Below are 20,748 nucleotides of genomic sequence, written 5' to 3' on the forward strand. Positions count from 1 at the left end.
CAGTCATAGCTGTGATGTAGTTAACTGGCACAGTCAACTATTGAACTGGCTGCAAGGTGGCTGACTGGAACTGAAGCAGCTGATGGAGGGTATTCTCTTGGTTAAGAATTAGTGTAGAGTGGCAGAATTGTTGTGATATTTAGTCATGTCTTTTTACCTGAGTGTTCAAATCTTGCTTAGGTCAATTCAGCCTTTCATTTACAAAATAAAGTTGAAAAAGTGAAGTACCAGTCAAGTACAGGGGTCATTTCAATCAACTAACCCACACTCACAAATTTCAGGCCTTCTGCCTAATTTAGAAAGAATTATTAAGAACAGTAGGTCACAGATTTGGTGAAGCATCAACCAAAGTGATGGTAATATTTCATTAGTTCAGTTAATGTTCTTCATTCAAATCCAACCTTTGTGGATTTTTGTTGTCTTTCATCCTCTTAGAATTGATAAAATGAAGTATCGGTCATGTACTGGTATTGCACAAGTGGTTTGGTAGAATCATTAGAACATTGGACAGAATACTCTGCAGTAATTAGTTACAGTCTTTACATTCTAAGTTCAAATTCCACCGAGTTCAACTTTGCCTTTCATCCTTTTGGGTTAAGGAAATATGTACGAGTTATGCACTGAGGTCGATGTAATCAACTGGCCCCCTCCCTCAAAATTCAAGGGCTTGTGCAATATAGTAGAAAGGATTATTATTATTATTGTTGTTGTTGTTGTTGTTGTAAGGTGGTGAGCTGGCAAATGCTTAGTGGCATTTTGTCTGTCTTCATGTTCTGAGTTCAAATGCTGCCAAGGTTGACTTTGCCTTTCATCCTTTCAATCAATGAAATAAATGCCAGCTGAGCACTGGGGTTGATGTAATTGACTTAACCCCTCCCCTGAACTTGCTGGCTTTGCCAAACTTTGAAAGTATTATTATTATTATTATTATTATCAATATTATTATTATTATTATTATAAGGTGGTAAGCCAGCTGAATCAAAAGCATGCTTAGCATCATTTCATCCACCTAGTCTATTGTTCTACCAGACCAGTTTTATAACATCTAATGACGTACAAAGATTGCCCTATGCCAAAGGCTTCTGGTAATAATGATAAAAAAATGATAGTCATAATTTTCACTTTTTAATGTATTTAAATATAGTAGTTTACCTTAAACTTTTCATCTCACATTATAATAAAATCCCACTTTCTCTTTAAAAAAAGCACATTTACTTAACTATCTTTTATTAGTCTACTTTGTTGCGTATATTCAGTCAAAATAGAAACCTTATCCAGCAAGCCAAATGAGTTTAAACTACAGGGTTTTAAACTTACATTTTCCACCCTCAGCACTAAAATATCATAATAGCAATTACTTATATAGTCTAGGTTATAGACAAAACTAAAGGTAAACCAGATAACATTGTTATTCTATGTAACCAATTGACCTGCCAGAATTAACAGCCAAGTTACCTTTAAAGTTCATGTTGCCGTATTAAAAATAGTTTTATATACTAGAAAATAATTATTCCAAATGCATAAAATATATGCATGTGATGGCCAGAATGATGGACGTACAACCTAACAACAACACCATAGGAAATTATAATTTCATATTCATGAACAGAGATGATGATGATGATGATGATGATGATGATGATGACGATGATGATGGAAGTATGTAATGTTCAGTTACATGAAAGTAAGCTTCTTTTTTTAAACATAAAAGTAATTTGAATCCGTGTATGTATATGTATGTGTATGTATGCATGTGTGTATGCATGTATGTGTGCAAGTATGCATGAGAAGCAATTGGCAACACGTACATGTGGGTGGAGCTTTCACCTGGTATGTAGGTTATGGAAGGAATTTTTCTGAATTCAAGTTTCACAATGACATTCTTTTCCAGCCAGTGATTAAAAATGAGAAAAATATAAGGCCGGCATTTTATTACTGTTAAATAGTTAGAGTGGCATTTATCAAAGATTTCATTGTCCTTTACTAGTTTGGTTAAATCACTAAACACTTTTTATGACCTTCTTTCAAAAGAAACATCCAGCTAATTGAAACCCGTACTAATATTACAGGGGCCTTAACGATGGAGTATTTTGTAGTCTAAAACTACAAAAGTCTAATTAAAAAGATGGTCCCACAAACCAATTGCTTGCTGGAGTACCTCTTCATACTCATAACTTTTATGTCCAATCTCATTACTTCTCTTCTTTACATGTATGTGTGTTTATATATGTGTGTGTGTGTGTATGTGTATATGGAAGAACTTACAAGAAATTTTGTTTTGGGATTTGGTTTGCAAGATTCTTTATGTGAGTTCGTGTGTTGAAGCATATTCTGTTGTGTCTGGGGAGAGTCATTTTCTTTTTGTGAAGCAGCTAGGACTCACAGAATGTCAAGCAAGAAAACTAAAACACATGATGTTACAAAACATCAAAATAAGAAAAAGGAACAGAGTCAATGGTTATTGAAGGGGTTGCAAGAAGCAACAAAAACCTTTTTAAAAACTGAGTAAGTAAATGAGTGGAAATCGAACCAGTGAGTGTGTTAATTAATAAGGCATTAAAACAGAATGACTCTCCCCTGACACAATAAAATATGCTTCAACACACGAATCCTCATATAGAATCTTGCAAACCAAATACAAAAATGAAATATCACCATCATCATCATCATTTAATGTCCGCTTTCCATGCTAGCATGGGTTGGACGAGTTTGACTGAGGGCTGGTGAACCAGATGGCTGCACTAGGTTTCAATCTTGATCTGGCAGAGTTTCTACAGCTGGATGCCCTTCCTAACGCCAATCACTCCGAGAGTGTAGTGGGTGCTTTTTACGTGCCAGTCAGGCAGTATTGGCAATATTTATATCTGTTAAAGTATACTGAACTTACATAGTTTATATTGTAAATATACATATATATGTATAGGCGTAGGAGTGGCTGTGTGGTAAGTAGCTAGTTTACCAACCACATGGTTCCGGGTTCAGTCCCACTGCGTGGCACCTTGGGCAAGTGTCTTCTACTATAGCTCGGGCCAACCAAAGCCTTGTGAGTGGATTTGGTAGACGGAAACTGAAAGAAGCCCATCGTATATATGTATATATATGTGGGTGTGTATGTTTGTGTTTGTCCCCCTAGCATTGCTTGACAACCGATGCTGGTGTGTTTATGTCCCCGTCACTTAGCAGTTCGACAAAAGAGACCGATAGAATATGTACTGGGCTTACAAGGAATAAGTCCCGGGATCGAGTTGCTCGATTAAAGGCGGTGCTCCAGCATGGCCGCAGTCAAATGACTGAAACAAGTAAAAGAGTAAAATAGATATAATTATCCCATGTATTTCTCTTTGTCCGTCTCACTCGTCATTCATTTTTCTAGTTTCATTCACCACTTTGTGTGTGTGTGTGTGTGTGTGTGTGTGTGCATGTGTGCATGAATGTGCGTGCTTGCATGTGTTGGAGATATTCCTCTGCTTGGCTTTGTATGTTTAAAAGGCATTCTTCATAACAATTTTCTTCTCATTTATAGGCTAAAACACTTGACTGAAGCAAGACCTCTTCTCAAGATTTCCTGTTGTTAAGGAAGAGTTTTTTTTTGTTTGTTAAGAAGAGTCTTTTTTATCAACAACCTCCAGAGAATCAACATTGATTTTGCACACAAATCTGTTTTTAAATAATGGCTTTGTTCGTGCATCTGATGGCACCCAAGATTATTGTCTGTCTTTTACTTCTTTCAGTCATTAGACTTTGGCCATGCTGGAGCACTAACTTCAAACATTTTAGTTGAACTAATTGACTCCAGTACTTACTTTCTTCTTAAGCCTGGTACTCATTCTATCTGTCTCTTTTACTGAACTGCTAAGTTATGGGGAACATAAACACACCAACACTGGTTGTCAAGTGACGGGGTGGGGGAGAACAAACACAGACACACACACACACACGTACCATGGGCTTCTTTCAGTTTCTGTCTTCCAAATCCACTCAAAAAGTTTTAGTCGACCAAAGGTTATAGAAGACACTTGCACAAGGTACCATGCAGTGGAAGTGAACCTGGAACCATGTGGTTGGGAAGCAAGCTTCTTACCACACCCAACAATGTTTATTAATTAGTTGAGAAGATGGTTGACAATATTTCTTTTATGTTCTAACAATACAAAGAAAATTTTGCTTTCTATCTGAATTAAGTTACAATTGGAATTAACAGGCTTAACAGAAATTTAACTACTATTTCTAGCAGGCTGAGCAATTACTTAAAGGCTTTGTTTTTCTTTTTACTGGCAACTTTAAGCCATTGCTAAAGTCTGTAAATGTTATCCTTTATTAATTCCCAAAGACTGGTAGATTAGCAGACTTGTTTCTGCATCAGATGCAATATTCATTCCAGCTGTTTAAGTTTTGAATCCAAGTTTTGCTAAGGTTAACTTCACTATGCTTTTCTCCTAGATCAATAAAATACCAGTCAAGAATGGGGTTTATATAAATGACCAAATTCCCCCTATTTCTGAATCCAAATCCCATCAGAATCGTATCTACCTTTCATCAGGGGAATTACAACCGTGTTTCGTGGTCTGCTACCACAACAGCTCCTTTATAGGATCCAGTTAGCTCAAGACATCATCAGGAGGAACCACGTCCGGTTTCGGCCCCTACTCTTCTACCGTTTTGACATGTCACCCCCCCCTTTCGGAGGTGTCTTCAGCTCTGGTGTTGGGTGCATGTCTTCTTTCTTTGTCTTTCTTCTGTTCCCTGGCCTCTTCGATGTATCGTCAGCAAGTGTCAGCCGGTGACTGACTGACTTGTCAAATTTTTCCCTTTAAATACCTGTCACTAGGCTCCAGCAGGCAGCCCCAGCAAGTTGTCACATGACACTGTCTCACCTTAACTGACCAGTGAAGGCGCATAGTCTTAGCCAGCGCATTCTCTAAATGACCGTCACCTGTCAGTCAGCGAAGCTGATTCAGTATTGATAAAATACCTCATTGTGATAAACTGGTGGTGACTGAATTGTCCAATTTATTTTGAAGTGTTTCACGAAGACCTTAATTAGGTAACCTTAATTATGAATAAATAAATAAATAAATAAAAAGCAAAAAGGTACATGCAACAGGTTGCTTACATAATTGAGTACAAATATTACCTGTGAAGGAGGGTTAATTGAATGACAATAAATTTGATTGTTGTGAGGAATGGATGAAAAAAAAAACAGATGTTTTAGATTAAAGATTCTTCATCAGAGTGAGTTCAAGTTATGATCCTCACCTGTTTCTTTAGATTATAAATTCTACCCTTGATCAAAATATCAAAAACTAGCACTATGAGGGTCATATTGCTAGTGCATGCATATACAGCTGCGTGCGTGCACACATACATGCGAGTACTGTCCAAATCTCAGACCAATCACATACAGTTAGCTGGCATTCAATTGGCGTATCAAGTTTCAGGCATTTTGGTTGGGTTTTGGATAGAAAATTCACAAAAAAGTCACTTCTATTGATTTTTTAATGGCTTTGCAGGGTGATTGGGGAAATGTAAAGATGTGCACGACCACCCTTGGACGGTTTTGAATGACCATAGAAAGTGCCAGCCCTCTAACTGAAAAATCGTGGATTTGTATAAAGGACACACAGACATTTTGCCATTTATATATATATAGAGATAACTTACCATAGCTGAGAAATAGTCTTTCAAGAATTGCTCTTCCAGTGACTTGGCACTCTTTAGATTGTCAACACAAGAGTTATATTTCTCCAAAATACGTTTTCCTTCTGTCGAGATCCATACATTTAACTGTAGCAATAAAAATTAGAAGAAGTGTTTAATCATAAGATTAAGTTTAAAAACTGCTGAAAAATTACTAATTAGAAATAGTTATAATACAACAGTCATCATCGTTTAACGTCCGCTTTCCATGCTAGCATGGGTTGGACGATTTTGACTGAGGGCTGGCGAACCAGATGGCTGCACCAGGCTCCAATCTTGATCTGGCAGAGTTTCTACAGCTGGATGCCCTTCCTAACGCCAACCACTCCGAGAGTGTAGTGGGTGCTTTTTACGTGCCGCCAGCACGGGGGCCAGTCAGGTGGTACTGGCAACAACCTCGCTCGAATCTTTTTACACATGCCACCGCACAGGTGCCAGTGAAGAGACATTGGTAACGATCACGCTCGAATGGTGCCCTTTTACGTGCTACGGGTATGGAAGCCAGTTGGCTGCTCTATATTATAATATGCTTCCAATAACACCTTATCATTACCACAAGTAATGCTACTATTAATCGTTATGTAATGAAGGAGTAAAAATTAATAGAGGATTGACCAAATCATAACAGTGCTGTACAAAATGATGCCTAAAAGCATTTTGTTATGATACTTTACATTCTGAATTTCAATAATGCTGAGGTCAGCTTTGCCTTTCAGCTTTCCAGAGTAGATAAAATAAAGAACCAATCAGAGCCTGGAGTTATGACATCAGCTAAACCACCCCTTTCACTTTCAACATTGTTGTTCTTGTGTCTAAATTAGAAACAACTACTCAATGGGTAAGCCTCTAGGGGGGTTAATCTATCTGATAGAAAGTGAAGCCAAATCTTCCTCAACTTGTATGATTTCAGGAAGATTTGGTTGCAGTTTCTAGCAGTGTCTTGCAAAGAACTTGCACATGCAAGTGCTACCAGTCAAAAACTCCGAATACCGGAAGCCAGCAAGTGTATGGGGTCATCAGGAGAGAATGTGCACCGTTTCGGGGCCTACTTCTCATAAGACTAAAATTTAAAAAAAAAAGAGCCACACTAGACATAGCTATACAAGATTTTGGATGGTCCTAGACTGTCTTTGGCCATGAATTCTGCTTCATTGGGTCTGCTGGTCTGGGTTCTACAATCATAAGTACAGTAACTATACTGCTACAACATTTTTCAAAGTATTGGATGGAGCATCAGATAGAATACCTGTGTTCTAAGTTCAAATCCTATTAATGTCAAATTTGTATTTCATTCTTTTAGAATCAATCCATCATAACATTTTCCAATTTTAGGTATCGAGAAAGTTCAGAGAATGGAATAAATTACAAAGCAGCATGTAGTTTACTATATCAATGCATACAATTTTTGAAACGGTTAGCAACATAGACCTAAATACAAGAAACTTCCATTCAGTCCAATGGAGATAATAGTGGATTGAAGAAATATTGGTAAAGTGGATGTTATAAATGTAATAATATACATTCATCATCATCATCATCATCATTTAATGTCCGTGTTCCATGCTAGCATGGGTTGGATGGTTCGACTAGGGTCAGGTAAGCCATGGAGGCTGCACCAGACTCCAGTCTGGTTTGGCAATGTTTCTATGGCTTGATGCCCTTCCTAACGCCAACCACTCCGTGAGTGTAGTGGGTGCTTTTTACGTGCTACCGGCACTGGTGCCAGGGGAGGCTGGCAACGGACACAATCGGTTGGTGCTTTTTACATGTCACTGGTACAGAGGCCGGACGAGGCTGGCAAACGGCCACGATCGGTTGGTGCTTTTACATGTCACCGACACAGACGCCAGTCAGGCGGCGCTGGCATCTGCCATGTTCGGACGGTGCTTTGTTAAAGGTTATTAGTACAGCTAGAAGGTGCAACTATTGTTCAATACTTAGCTGCAATAAACTGTAGAAAACATGGTGATGGTTTATACAAACAAGATATTATTATATGATACGAGTGGCTGTGTGGTAAGTAGCTTGCTAACCAACCACATGGTTCTGAGTTCAGTCCCACTGCGTGGCATCTTGGGCAAGTGTCTTCTGCTATAGCCCCGGGCCGACCAATGCCTTGTGAATGGATTTGGTAGACGGAAACTGAAAGAAGCCTGTCATATATATGTATATATATATATATAAGTGTGTGTGTATATGTTTGTGTGTCTGTCCCCCTAGCATTGCTTGACAACCGATGCTGGTGTGTTTACGTCCCCGTCACTTAGCAGTTCGGCAAAAGAGACCGATAGAATAAGTACTGGGCTTACAAAGAATAAGTCCCGGGGTCAATTTGCTCGACTAAAGGTGGTGCTCCAGCATGACCGCAGTCAAATGACTGAAACAAGTAAAAGAGTAAAAGAGAAAAGAGTAAGGAAATAAATAAAGATATTTTAATAATAGAAACTGCTTAGGGATGTTGCAGAGGATTTCTTTGAAAAGTTATTCAGAAACTGTAAAATTTAGTTTTGGAGTAATTTAAAATGTTGCTTTAGAGAGATGAGAAGAAGATTCTTTTTTAGATGATGAAAGAATTTGTCTTTAGGTGATGCAGGAAATTGTTTTGAGTTGATAGAATATGAGAGAAGGGGAAAGAGACGGAGAGGGAAAGAAAAGGGGGGAAGACAGCAGAGTTTGAATGAAATTTACAGCTATTAGATTTTAATTAAAATTTAAAATGAATCATCTCTCTTTATCTCACTTTGGAGATAATAAAGATGAAAATTCTAATGCACCACCAAAGGCAATAAGAGACTTATAGGGGCTGGTTTATACTTAACTCCAGTTTCACAGTGTGGTGCTGTTGGAGAAAACATTGTCAGAGCTCAGGTGCCTATTTGTCATAGCTCTAACGGTTAGGTGTGATTCGAATTTGGACAGGGAGACGTATACTGTATTAAATACACAACAAAATTTATCTACTTGGGTTTGAAGTGGAGACAAGAGTTGATAAGCCAATACAATAACTAGCTGATCATTTTAATGAAACTGAGCATTTTTAAAGGGGGCAGAGAGAGAATGTGTGTGTGTGTAAAATGATTTACAACATGTGTAACAACAGTACTCCAGGTTTATATATATACAGAGTGAGGTGAATAAACTGTCGTCTAAATTATACAAATAAGAAAATAACACCAACATCTCATTTTAACAGAAATATTTACCAAAATTTACATAAAAATATCTTGAAACACCAAAGAGTAAATTTATTCAATAAAATCGCCATTGGCTTCAACCATGGCTTCCAGATGACTTTGGAATCTCCTGCAACTCTTCTGGATAGTCTCCTTGTTTAAGTTGGTGAATGCTGCCATAATCCTTGCCTTCAGTTCATCTTTGGTGTTACAAGGAGTTTTGTTGGTCTCTCACTCAACTGTGCCCCACACATAATAATTAAGGGGGTTGAAGTCTGGGAAGTAGGTGGCCAGGTTTTAGGGGTGATGTGGTTGCAGAAATTGTCTGACAACCACGACTGGGTTCTCCTGCTTGTGTGGCATGGTGCAGAGTCCTGTTGCCAGACATAGGGTCTTCCTGCAGCCACCCTCTTGACGACCCAGGGCAGTACTGCCTTCTCCAGGCACTTGATGTAGGCCTCTGTATTGAGTCTGAGATTGTGTGGGAAGATGAATGGAGGTATAATGTCACCATCACAAGCGATCCTTCCAAACACCATGCTGTTGATTGGATGTTTGATTTTTATCACTCTCGGTACATGTCCACAGATTGCACTGTCCTCAGATTGACACTCAAACACTCTGAAATGTTCATACTGGATCTTCCAGTGTGAATGCCAAGCAGTACAGAATGCCGTTTCCAAATTTCTGGCAGAGTGAATTGTGTCATGGTGCTGTTTTTCTCACAGACAGTGTCCAACTGACCCAATTATACTGTGTAGTCAACAAAATCATGCACGGAATTAAAAATATAAAATGGTGACAATTTACCCATCGTACCCTGTATATATAGAGAGTTTGTTTTCTCCTAGAGTATAGGCTAGAGTTGCAAAACAAGTTTTATCAGGTTTTTATCATCACAGGAAACAAAATCTCAGTGCAGTATGGCGAATTACGTAAAGGGTCAGTTTAACAGTTTATTCTTGCCCTAATTATCATTACTGAGTTCTACTAAGCAGACATATATTTCTGTTGATGCTTCATATGTGAGTAAAGGTAAACTTATTTGCTCCTCTATCATGAATTCACAATCATCATTATCATCATCGTTTAACGTCCATTTTCCATGCTAGCATGGGTTGGATGGTTCGGCCAGGGTCTGGGAAGCCAGGAGTCTGTACCAGGCTCCAGTCTGATCTAGTAGTGTTTCTACAGTTGGATGCCCTTCCTAATGCCAACCACTCCGTGAGTGTAGTGGGTGCTATTTACATGCCACCGGCACAGGTGCCAGGGGAGGCTGGCAACGGCCACGATCGGTTGGTAGTTTTTACATGCCACCGACAAGGAAGCCAGTCAAGGCAGCGCTGGCATCGGCCACATACGGATGGTGCTTTTTAGGTGCCACCAGCACAGGTGCCAGGGTGGGCTGGCAATGGCCACGATGTAGAGAATAATTTGCTGCTTAAGTAAAATAATCAGATCTTTCTTTTTAAGAGAGACATCATTTGTTTACCTTCCAATTATTTCTTCCCATTTAACAGTGAGCTTCAGATTGTGAGAGATTTGGCATCAAGTTTTATAATAGATTTGTTGATTTGTATATGTGTGGATGTGTTGCAAATGTCACCTGTGTTATATGTTAGGTTTAGGTTATTCCTAACATTTCTTATTTTTAAAAAGTCCTGATAGATGTAAGTTGCAAACAATAACAGAAGAATCTTTTGTGAATTGAGAGAGCTTGCTATCATTTGCCATTGAATGACAATCAGTCCAACTGGGAAAATAGGGGTGTTTAGGTTTCACCTTCCCCCACAGCCATTGGCATTGTTGTAGCTGATTTGTTTGTTTGTTGAGCGAAGCAGTCTTCGTCCCAGAGTGGAAGAAGTCCGAAACATGGTCCTTTGCTATTCGTAAGACCCGCAGAAGAGAAAACAGGTCAACCCTCGACACCGAGAGCATCGACGGATGGATGAATGTGCATCCAGGCTCAGCGGTTGCGTAGGAAGTCGGGGACAAGAAACATGAAGAAAGAGTGAGATAAAGTTGGAGCGAAAGAGTACAACAGGGCTCACCACCACCCCCTGCCAGAGCCTCGTGGAGCTTTAGGTGTTGTAGCTGACACTGCAACTGCTGCCACCACCACCACCACCATCACTCCTACTACCACCACCACCACCACCACCACCATCTTACTTGATTTATTCTGGACTTCCACCCTGTTGGTTTTTTTCATTTTGAAAACAAATTATCCCAAGTGCAACACTTTACTCCACTATGAAATAGTTTAGAAAGAATTTATAGAAAAACTTACTTTATTACATTCACTCTCGAAACCTCGAAGTTGAAGTCCTTGTTCAAGTTTATGAAAACGGTTTTCAGCAAGTTTAACTAAATTCTTCATTGAGTTCTGTAATTCTTTGTACATTTTTTTAACTGATACAAGTTCTTCTCTGAAAGGAACAAAAGCAATACATGTTACCTACATATATGTGTGTTTGTGTGCATTTATAAGAAATCATTATTGTTGTCATTAGTGTAAACATTATGGTATTGTTGTTGTTGGCCATAGTTGAGCCGTTGTTGGGCCACCAATAATGCAAGTTTTACCAGTCTCCCATTTGAGGTAATCCAATTGAAGATGATTCAGTGTTTGTTAATCTTATCATACCAACTCATTTATGGTCTTCCTTATTTTCTCCTTCATCGGTTGCCATCACATGATAATTTTTGTCCAATATAATAAGAAAAAACAAACAAGCAAACAAAAATGAATTCAGTATAACCTGATTGCAGGCAGATTAATTAAGAGAAGTTAATTACTGAATGTATCATGTCTAAGTTCCTGAAAAACTGATGCAATGTGAAGATTCACGCCTAATTTAAATGTTACCATATCAACAAACACTGTAGTGTTATGAACCAAAATCTTCAATTGACCTCAAAAGGAAAAAATTCTAAACAATACCAACAGTTTACAGAACAGAAGCTAGACCCTAACAACAAAGAGGGAGAAGAAACTGTTAGTGTGCCAATTCAAAGTGGAAAGATCCACAAGTTGGGGGTAGCGGAGAATAGAGAGAATTGGTAAAAGTAGGCAATATTTTCACCAATGCAAAAAAGGGGAAATGAATGGGGCAAGCAGAACCAGATTTAAACATAAGACAAAGTTACAATTTAAGCTCACAGAATTCATGAGAAAAACCTTAAAATAATTAAAAGGTAATACACATTATCAACTTTTGTGAGACCATCTGGTGTGATTTTAAGAAAAAGGCTCCAAATTTATGTGGCATAGAGTCTAATAAAGTTTAAATCTAGCAGTGAAAGCAAGATACATTTAAAAAAGAACAGGTAAGCAATGGACAAAATTGCAGAAGACTATGAAAGAGATGGTGCCAAAAGATGAACAAATACTGGATCACTATCAACTTGTTGACATCAAGTGGAAAACTTGGAAAACTTGCAATGTTGGTGATCCAACAACAGTTCAAACAATGGCCAACAGCAATACTATATTGTGATTGTGACATCCTTCGGTCATGAATGACCATGGAATTGCACCTAGAAAGTTACCCTCCGAGGTACAAGTCCGGGCAAGGTTGTTTATGGAAGACCAGCAGTCGCCCATGCATACCAGCCTCCCCTCTCCACGCCACTGATGTTATCCAAGGGAAAGGCAAAGGCCGAAACAGCTTGGTACCAGTGATGTCGCAGCTCATTTATTAACGTGCAAGTGGATGAGCACTCCACCAACACGTGTACCCTTAATGTAGTTCTCAGGGAGATTCAGTGTGACACAGAGTGTGACAAGGCTGGCCCCTTTGAAATACAGGTACAACAGAAACAGGAAGAAAGAGGGAGAGAAAGCTGTGGTGAAAGAGTACAGCAGGGTTCATCACCACACCCTGCCGGAGCCTCATGGGGCTTTAGGTGTTTTTACATCCAATAAACACTCACAATGCCCGGTCTGGGAATCGAAACTGCGATCCTACGACTGCGAGTCCGCTGCCCTAACCACTGGGCCATTGCGCCTCCACAGCAATACTATAATGCTTTTACTAATAACAACAATAATGATTTCTTGTATTTGCAGCAAGAACCTAAGATGTTGGAACAAAAAATGGTCAACTAAAAAATGAATAATAATAATAATAATAGAGGGGGATTTACATAGGATAAAAGGGTAAGAAAAATAATAAACAAAAACAAATATCAATCTCAGTAAGGAGGAAAATCACCAGAAGAAAGGATCCTCAAAGTGTAAAAATAACTGCTTAAGGTGGTTGAAGTCACCTCACATGTAACTTCAGATTATTCTGACATAAAAACCAGTGCATTCTCCTCATTCTTGCAGGAATAATAACAAAACTGAATTAATAATATAAAGAGGCATAAAAGGATTGGAATAACAATATTAAGATGTAACAACTTCCAGTTCAAAAGTCTTTGCTTCGTGTCAGATATATTTTGAGGAAGAGAATTTATGAATATAAAATAGGTTGGAAACTTTTAAAGTGGATGTGACATTCATAAAGAAGCAACAAAACCATTCAACCAAAATGAAGGAATATTAAAAATAACAACAGACAAATGTGAAAGATGGAAAGTAATACTAGAGTATTGTTTTCTTAAATAGCTTAGAAAATGGGGTTAAGTGGCTTGGTGGTCGTGGTGATAGACAACTAATCCAAAAGACAAGTGTTCAATGAAACCCACAAGAGATTTTTGAAAACAAAGAACATTTTGTATATCTATTATAATATTATCGCTATTGTTGTATTTAGGAATGGTCATTTTGCCAGTTTAGCCAATAAAAACACACGCACTATATATTTGGTGTTACTTTGCTTCAGCATTATTTATTTTTTACATTAATCTTAATCTTATTTCGGCCAGAGTTCTTTCGTCACACTCCTGTGACCTCATCAGTGGTCCTTTGCTTTCTTCTTTCTTATTTGTGTGTCTCTCCTTACTAACGGTCAGCCATTTTGTATTTTGTATTTTTATTGTATGTGTCTTCATTTGCGCAAAGTAACACCAAATATAAAGTGAGTGTGTTTTTATTGGCTAAACTGGCAAAATGACCATTCCTAAATACAACAATATCTGTTTCAACACATGATTTCACGTAAAAAATCTTGCACAACAAATATATAAACATAATTTTGTGTTGATTTTATAAAGATATTATTTGATTTTATAAAGATATTATTAAATATTTTTTTGCAGTGAATTCTACACTTCAACAATACAACTAATGCTAAATATATTCAATCTTTTTGCTTCCATGTTTCTGTTGAAATACACTGCCTTTGTTATTTTATTTATTTTGAAAATAAGGAAGAATTTATCGAAATAACTGTTGTTATTAAGTTGGTGTTTGAAACACAAATTAACATGGAATCTTGATGGAAAGTTCTATCATAGAATTAGGAACAGTTTCAGGTAAGTTGATCAAAAGAGAGCAATGAGAATTTGGTGTAACTGAAAACCCTCCTCAAGTGAAAAATAAAAGGTACCACTTACTTGCAGCTCTCTATAGATTTTAGATAAGGGGCTTCTTCTTGTAGCTGATGAATGATGGAATGGCCGTCTTGTAGCAGCATCAATTGAGGGGCATCTAATATAGACTGCATTTGTTGCTCATGTTCCCATAAGAACTGACTTGTTTCATCATAAGTGGAAGGAATGCGGTCATAGACGGTCAGTTGTTTCAGAGTGTCTTGGAGGTATTGGTCGACGAGCTGACAATCATTAACAAATGGTTCCAGTTTCTGAAAACAATAAAGTAGATGCCATAAAAGTCTATGCATAACATTGTAACCAAGGATTTTGATATTTGAGCCTAAATTTTCTTTAAAAAAACACATAACATACTGTGTTGCACATCTGCTTTAAGAGTAGCATCATTTTGCGGTTGAGCACTGGTGTAAAAAAAAAAAAAAGGCTTTCCATCCTCTAAAATTGCTGGCCCTGAGCCAAAATATGAAACCAATATAATAATTATTATTATTATAAGGCGGCAAGCTGGCAGAACCGTTAACACCCGGGTAAAATGTTTTAAGATGGTGAGTTGGCAGAAACGTTAGCACGCCGGACGAAGTGCTTAGCGGTATTTCATCTGCCGCTACGTTCTGGGTTCAAATTCCGCCGAGGTTGACTTTGCCTTCCATCCTTTCGGGATCGATTAAATAAGTACCAGTTACGCACTGGGGTCGATGTAATCGACTTAATCCGTCTGCCTGTCCTTGTTTGTCCCCTTTGCGTTTAGCCCATTGTGGGTAATAAAGAAATAGGTATTTCGTCTGTCTTTACGTTCTGAATTCAAATTCCGCATGAGGTCAACTTTGCCTTTCATCCTTTCAGGGTCGATAAATTAAATACCAGTTGCATACTGGGGCCGTTAAACGGATGATGGTGATGATATATATATATATATAATTTAGTACATTTCCCCTTTATGAATGAGTCTGCTGATTACTTCAAAGCATTGATAGGTCAGTTTTGAATGGTCTCTGTGATAAGTAATTTGTGCTGCTTGTCTGATTCTGGGTGAAGTCAGTACATTTAGAGGTAGTAGAAGATAAAATATGCAATTCAAATTTTCTTCTTGGTTTTTTTCATTATTTGTTCTCTTGAATTATGATTTATTTTCCACTAATCTTCTCACTTGGATTCCAGTTTGGACATCACTCATTCTCTGACAGCAGAGTTGCACTGCCTACAATTTCTGATTGGCTGGTTATTCTCCCTCCCCCCCACTTCTGTATAGTGAACAGTTAAAATAATAATAATGAAATTATTATATACAGTGCTCAGGTGCACCACAACTTGTCAAAAGTGCATATAAAGTATATGCAGTAATGTACAAATGTCTGGAAAGCAAACAGTGTATGAGTCAGATACATGCTTGCGTGTGTATGGAGGGGAGAAAATCAGGTGTAGTGTTGGTGAATCTCAGGAAGCATGGAAGTTTTGAAGGATGCAGTGCTCCGACAACAAAGAACTGATGCCAGCAGTTTGTTCCATGCTTCAGCAAGTTGGTATTCTTGCTTTGAGCGTTCATATGTTGTTGAACTTGCTGGTCTAACAATGTAATCATTACCATTTAATGTTCATATTTGATGTTGTCAAGGGTTGGAAAAAAGTAAGCACTTAGGTTTTCCAAGTGGTCACCATCTAAGTTCTAACTAGGCTCAACATTGTGTAATTTTAGTGATTGATCAGGAACTGGTGCATTCCATGGGATAAAGCTATAAGCCTCTCTAATGCTGATCTGCATAGGGTTGCCTGATGATTTGGAGATTATTCATCATCATCGTTTAACATCCGCTTTCCATGCTAGCATGGGTTGGACGATTTTGACTGAGGGCTGGTGAACCAGATGGCTGCACCAGGCTCCAATCTTGATCTGGCAGAGTTTCTACAGCTGGATGCCCTTTCTAACACCAACCACTCTGAGAGTGTAGTGGGTGCTTTTTACATGTCACCGGCACAGGGGCCAGCCAGGCGGTACTGGCAACGACCCCGCTCGAATCTTTTACACATGCCACCAGCACAGGTACCAGTAAAGCAACGTTGGTAATGATCACGCTCGAATGGTGACCTTTTATGTGCCACCGGCACGGAAGCCAGTTGGCTGCTCTGGCAATGGACACACTCGGATGGTGCTCTTGGCACCTTACTAGCACAGGCACAAGTGCCAGTAAGGCGACGCTGGTAACTATAACGATAATATATTGTATAATCTTATGGATGTTGCATGTCTTACATTACTGAATATATGATGTTACATCATAATAAAATCCAATGAAATAATGTAGTAAGACTGTATAACTCCTTCATACATCTTTTTATTATTACACACACACACACACGAGTAAATATATTCATAAATGCATATTTATGTATGTGCATTTATGAATATAATTACATACATATATATATGTGTGTATATGTATTCTGTGCATATTTATATATGTGTATGTGTACATACACATACAGAGAAACAAACCCACACATAACTAATTCACTCAGCTATGCAAACCCGCACACAACTGATTCACATACATATGCACTCACTCAGACACCCACTATACATGTATCAATTTGATCTCGTTTTAAGATTCACTGATGCATTAACATTGTCTGGTTTTATAATCAATACACAAACAGATTTCTGTAAATATTTTCTTGCACTTACTTTCCCCATGGGAGAGATGAGGTACATTATCGAAATTTGGATATTTTGACATAAATTGTTGAAGTTAGTATTTTACACATGTGGATCCTCTGAATGCTAACTAACCAAGTATGAAGTTATGCCATGCACACCCCACACACCCCTGCATGCAATACATAACATCACGCTTTGTAGACAGGATGACCTTCAAGCACCACATGGATCAGGGTTGAAGGGTTTCCAGCTGATCAACCCTTCCCCGTCATCCAGTTTAACCACTGCTACTGGACTTGGAGCAGGAAGCAGAGATGCTCATTGCCCAAGCCACAGATGGCCTTCGCATGATTCTGTTGAGGATGGACCATGTGTTGCAACCACAAGGGCCACACACTTGGCCACCCACCTTCAGCAGTGACATCACTAGTATTGGTGCCATACTGGAGTTGGTTAGGGTAGTTGCAGTGGGCTGCTGGTTGTCTCAGATATATATTTCTTTACTACCCACAAGGGGCTACACACAAAGAGGACAAACAAGGACAAATGGATTAAGTCGATTACATCGACCCCAGTGTGTAACTGGTACTTAATTTATCGACCACAAAAGGATGAAAGGCAAAGTCGACCTTGGCGGAATTTGAACTCAGAACGTAACGGCAGATGAAATATGGCTACACATTTCGCCCAGCATGCTAACGTTTCTGCCAGCTCGCCGCCCTGGTTGTCTCAGATATAATTGAAATCTGCCTTGTTTGTACCATTCCACATGGCTGTGATGGTTTGATATTGGAGTTTCCTTCTCCTAGATGGACCGGTTTTTATGCTGATGTGCTCCACCTCTTCAAAAGCACATGTTAGTTAAGACTTGGGAACAATAGTGACTAAGAAGTGGTTCTACACTCCTCAAGGCCCAGGAACTCCCACACCAACTCCCCACTACTGGATGCAGTTTAAAGTTTTATCAAGGACAGTACATTATGGTACAGCATTGCCTTACTGGCACCTGCGCCAGTGGCATGTGTAGAAGATTCAAGCGAGGTCGTTGCCAGTGCCGCCAGACTGGCCCCGTGCCGGTGGCACGTAAAAAGCACCCACTACACTCTCGGAGTGGTTGACATTAGGAAGGGCATCCAGCTGTAGAAACTCTGCCAGATCAAGATTGAAGCCTGGTGCAGCCATTTGGTTGGCCAGCCCTCAGTCAAAATCGTCCAACCCATGCTAGCATGGAAAGCAGATGTTAAATGATGATGATGATGATGAGAGCATGGTACCTGTTGAATTGAGCAGCAAGAAGCATAATTCTAAGTGATTTTGCTGAGGTCAACTCTGTCTTTCACCTTTCCAAAGACAATATAATAAAGTACCAGTCAAATAATGGGTTTGATATAATTGAATCTAACCTCTGATATCTGAGGTTTTTGTGTCTAAGTTAGAAATCAATGAAAGTGTTTAGTCAAATAAGTTAAATCCAGTACTTATTTTGAGTATGGTACTTTTTGCTACCAATCTCTTTTTGCTGAACTACTAAATTGCAAGGATGTAAACAAACCGACACTGGCAGTTAAAAGGAGGTCTGGGAACAAACACAAAGATGCATACACACATACATATGACAAGAAGCTCCCCACACACCTAATACCACGTGATTGCAAAGTGAACATCTCAGCCACACAGTCAGGCCTGTCCTGTTTGATTTTCTTTAAGAAGCTCTGAACGAAACTGAGTTGTTCAATCAGCCACAGCAGATTACTGGTACTTATTTTATCAACCTGATTAAAATGAAAAAATCTTTTCAAATTTAGCTTTTAGAAATTTGAAAAGATTTTGCATACAGTTTGAGGAAATGGCATGACTAAGAAGATATAGTATTTGTCTACAAACATATAAGTTTAGGGTTATATTTGTTGTAGGTATTTCATTTTGTCTGTATATAGAAAATTTAATTCTGCACTGTCTCTCTTTAGCTTTTTCTTTTAGAAGTAGGTGACAGGCTCTTCTCAGAAAGTGATCTGTCATTCAGTGTGACATAAAGAAACTGAAATTAAGTGCTTCAAATGCTATTGTAGTAAGTTACAGTCTATCGCAAGCATTCAGGTTAGGTCTTTGTCTAAAGATAAATATCTTCTTTCTTTCTTGGAAGCCCTGAAAAATGTCATAAATTTCTTGTTCATATCTGGTTAACACATGTAAAAAAATAAAAATAGATAAAATAAAAAAAGTTACACTAGCTACCTTTAATGATATACCAAAACAATTGGGATGAAATTTTTAAAGACATTATGGAGATCAGAGAAATTATGCTGCATTAAAACAACAATTCTGTAAGAATATAAATCCAAACCAGATGATTGTAGATAACATATTAGAGTAGTAAAAATGGGAAATCACTGCCACAACTCTATAAAGCAACACATAGAATAGTCAAAGTCCCTTTGTTTTTCATTTCCCCAGGGTTAATAAGTAAATGAGGTCAAGAGACACCAATGCTGTAAGTCATTGCAAATAACTACTTCCAGATCAGAATCTAACTTACTATCATAAAATTAAATATAATAAACTGGAAAGACCATGAGTGACATTTAACGAGTCAACAAGGATTTGAAGGTTGTATATAATAAAATGTCATTATATCAAAAGCAAATGTTAAGATTTTCTGTAAGCATTAATCTCTCTTTCTCTTAATCTCTCTCTCTCTCTCTCTCTCCTCTTTCTCTCTCTCTCTATATCTATATATATATATATATACATACACATACATATATATATATGCATGTATGAATTATATATCTTATATATGTATATCAATCTATATATACATATATGTATATATCTCTGTGCGTGGATGTTTGTGTTATATATCATATATGTACACCTATCAATCTATCATTGTGTGTGTGTGTGTGTGTGTGTGTGTGTGTGTGTGTGTAAAAGCACAAACACAAGGTGGATACAGAAAGGCTGAGATTGATAGACACAGGAAAGTGGAAGGAAGGAAGGAAGAGTGATTTGTACTAATTTTGATTTTCTTTTTCATCTAAACGCTGAATATGATTTAATATTATTAAATAATAACGAAGCAGTCATAGCTACAAAAAACAAAAAAAAGAAGACAAGTCTTGTATGTTTTTAATTACTGACGATAAAGTCAATAACAGTTTCTGTTTACATGCAAAAATTGTTAATGTGATGGATTGAGTGATTTTTAGTAGTTTACAAATCTCTTCCCTTTAATCCAAATGACAATGAGGACATTGTAAGAAAGTGAATTTTGCAGTAATTATTCATCATCATCATCATCATCGTTTAACGTCTGCTTTCCATGCTAGCATGGGTTGGACGTGTAACTGAGTCCTGGCAAACCAGTTGGCTGCACCAGGCTCCAATCTTGATCTGGCAGAGTTTCTACAGCTGGATGCCCTTCCTAACGCCAACCACTCCGAGAGTGTAGTGGGTGCTTTTTACGTGTCACCTGCATGGAGGCCAGTCAGGCGGTACTGGCAATGACCTCACTCGAATCTTTTACACATGCCACCGGCGCGGGTGCCAGTAAGTTGATGCTGGTAACGATCAGGCAATGTTGGTAACGATCAGCGATGCTGGTGAGCAACTAAATTACTGTCGGCAAAACTAGTGCAAAACTTTAAGAGGGTAAGTTCCACATGGATTTGTACATTAGCAGTCTCTGTCAGACATACCATGGCATCCGTATTTAGAGCCATC

At 38.3% G+C, this 20,748-nt stretch overlaps 1 protein-coding gene across 3 annotated transcripts in view; it reads right to left on the reverse strand.

The window, feature by feature from the left end:
- LOC115212855 (puratrophin-1-like) overlaps nt 1–20,748 on the reverse strand; it is a 402,149-nt gene that overhangs the window by 141,388 nt on the left and 240,013 nt on the right. For all 3 annotated transcript variants that reach the window (XM_036503619.1, XM_036503620.1, XM_036503621.1), the window contains 3 exons: nt 14,376–14,623; nt 11,161–11,299; nt 5,662–5,784 (listed from right to left, as the gene is read on the reverse strand). In XM_036503619.1, the coding sequence (XP_036359512.1) occupies nt 5,662–5,784; nt 11,161–11,299; nt 14,376–14,623 (510 nt within the window). The remainder of the gene's footprint in view (nt 1–5,661; nt 5,785–11,160; nt 11,300–14,375; nt 14,624–20,748) is intronic.

This window comes from Octopus sinensis, linkage group LG6, assembly GCF_006345805.1.
Source record: "Octopus sinensis linkage group LG6, ASM634580v1, whole genome shotgun sequence".
In the NCBI taxonomy this organism is placed as follows: domain Eukaryota; kingdom Metazoa; phylum Mollusca; class Cephalopoda; order Octopoda; family Octopodidae; genus Octopus; species Octopus sinensis.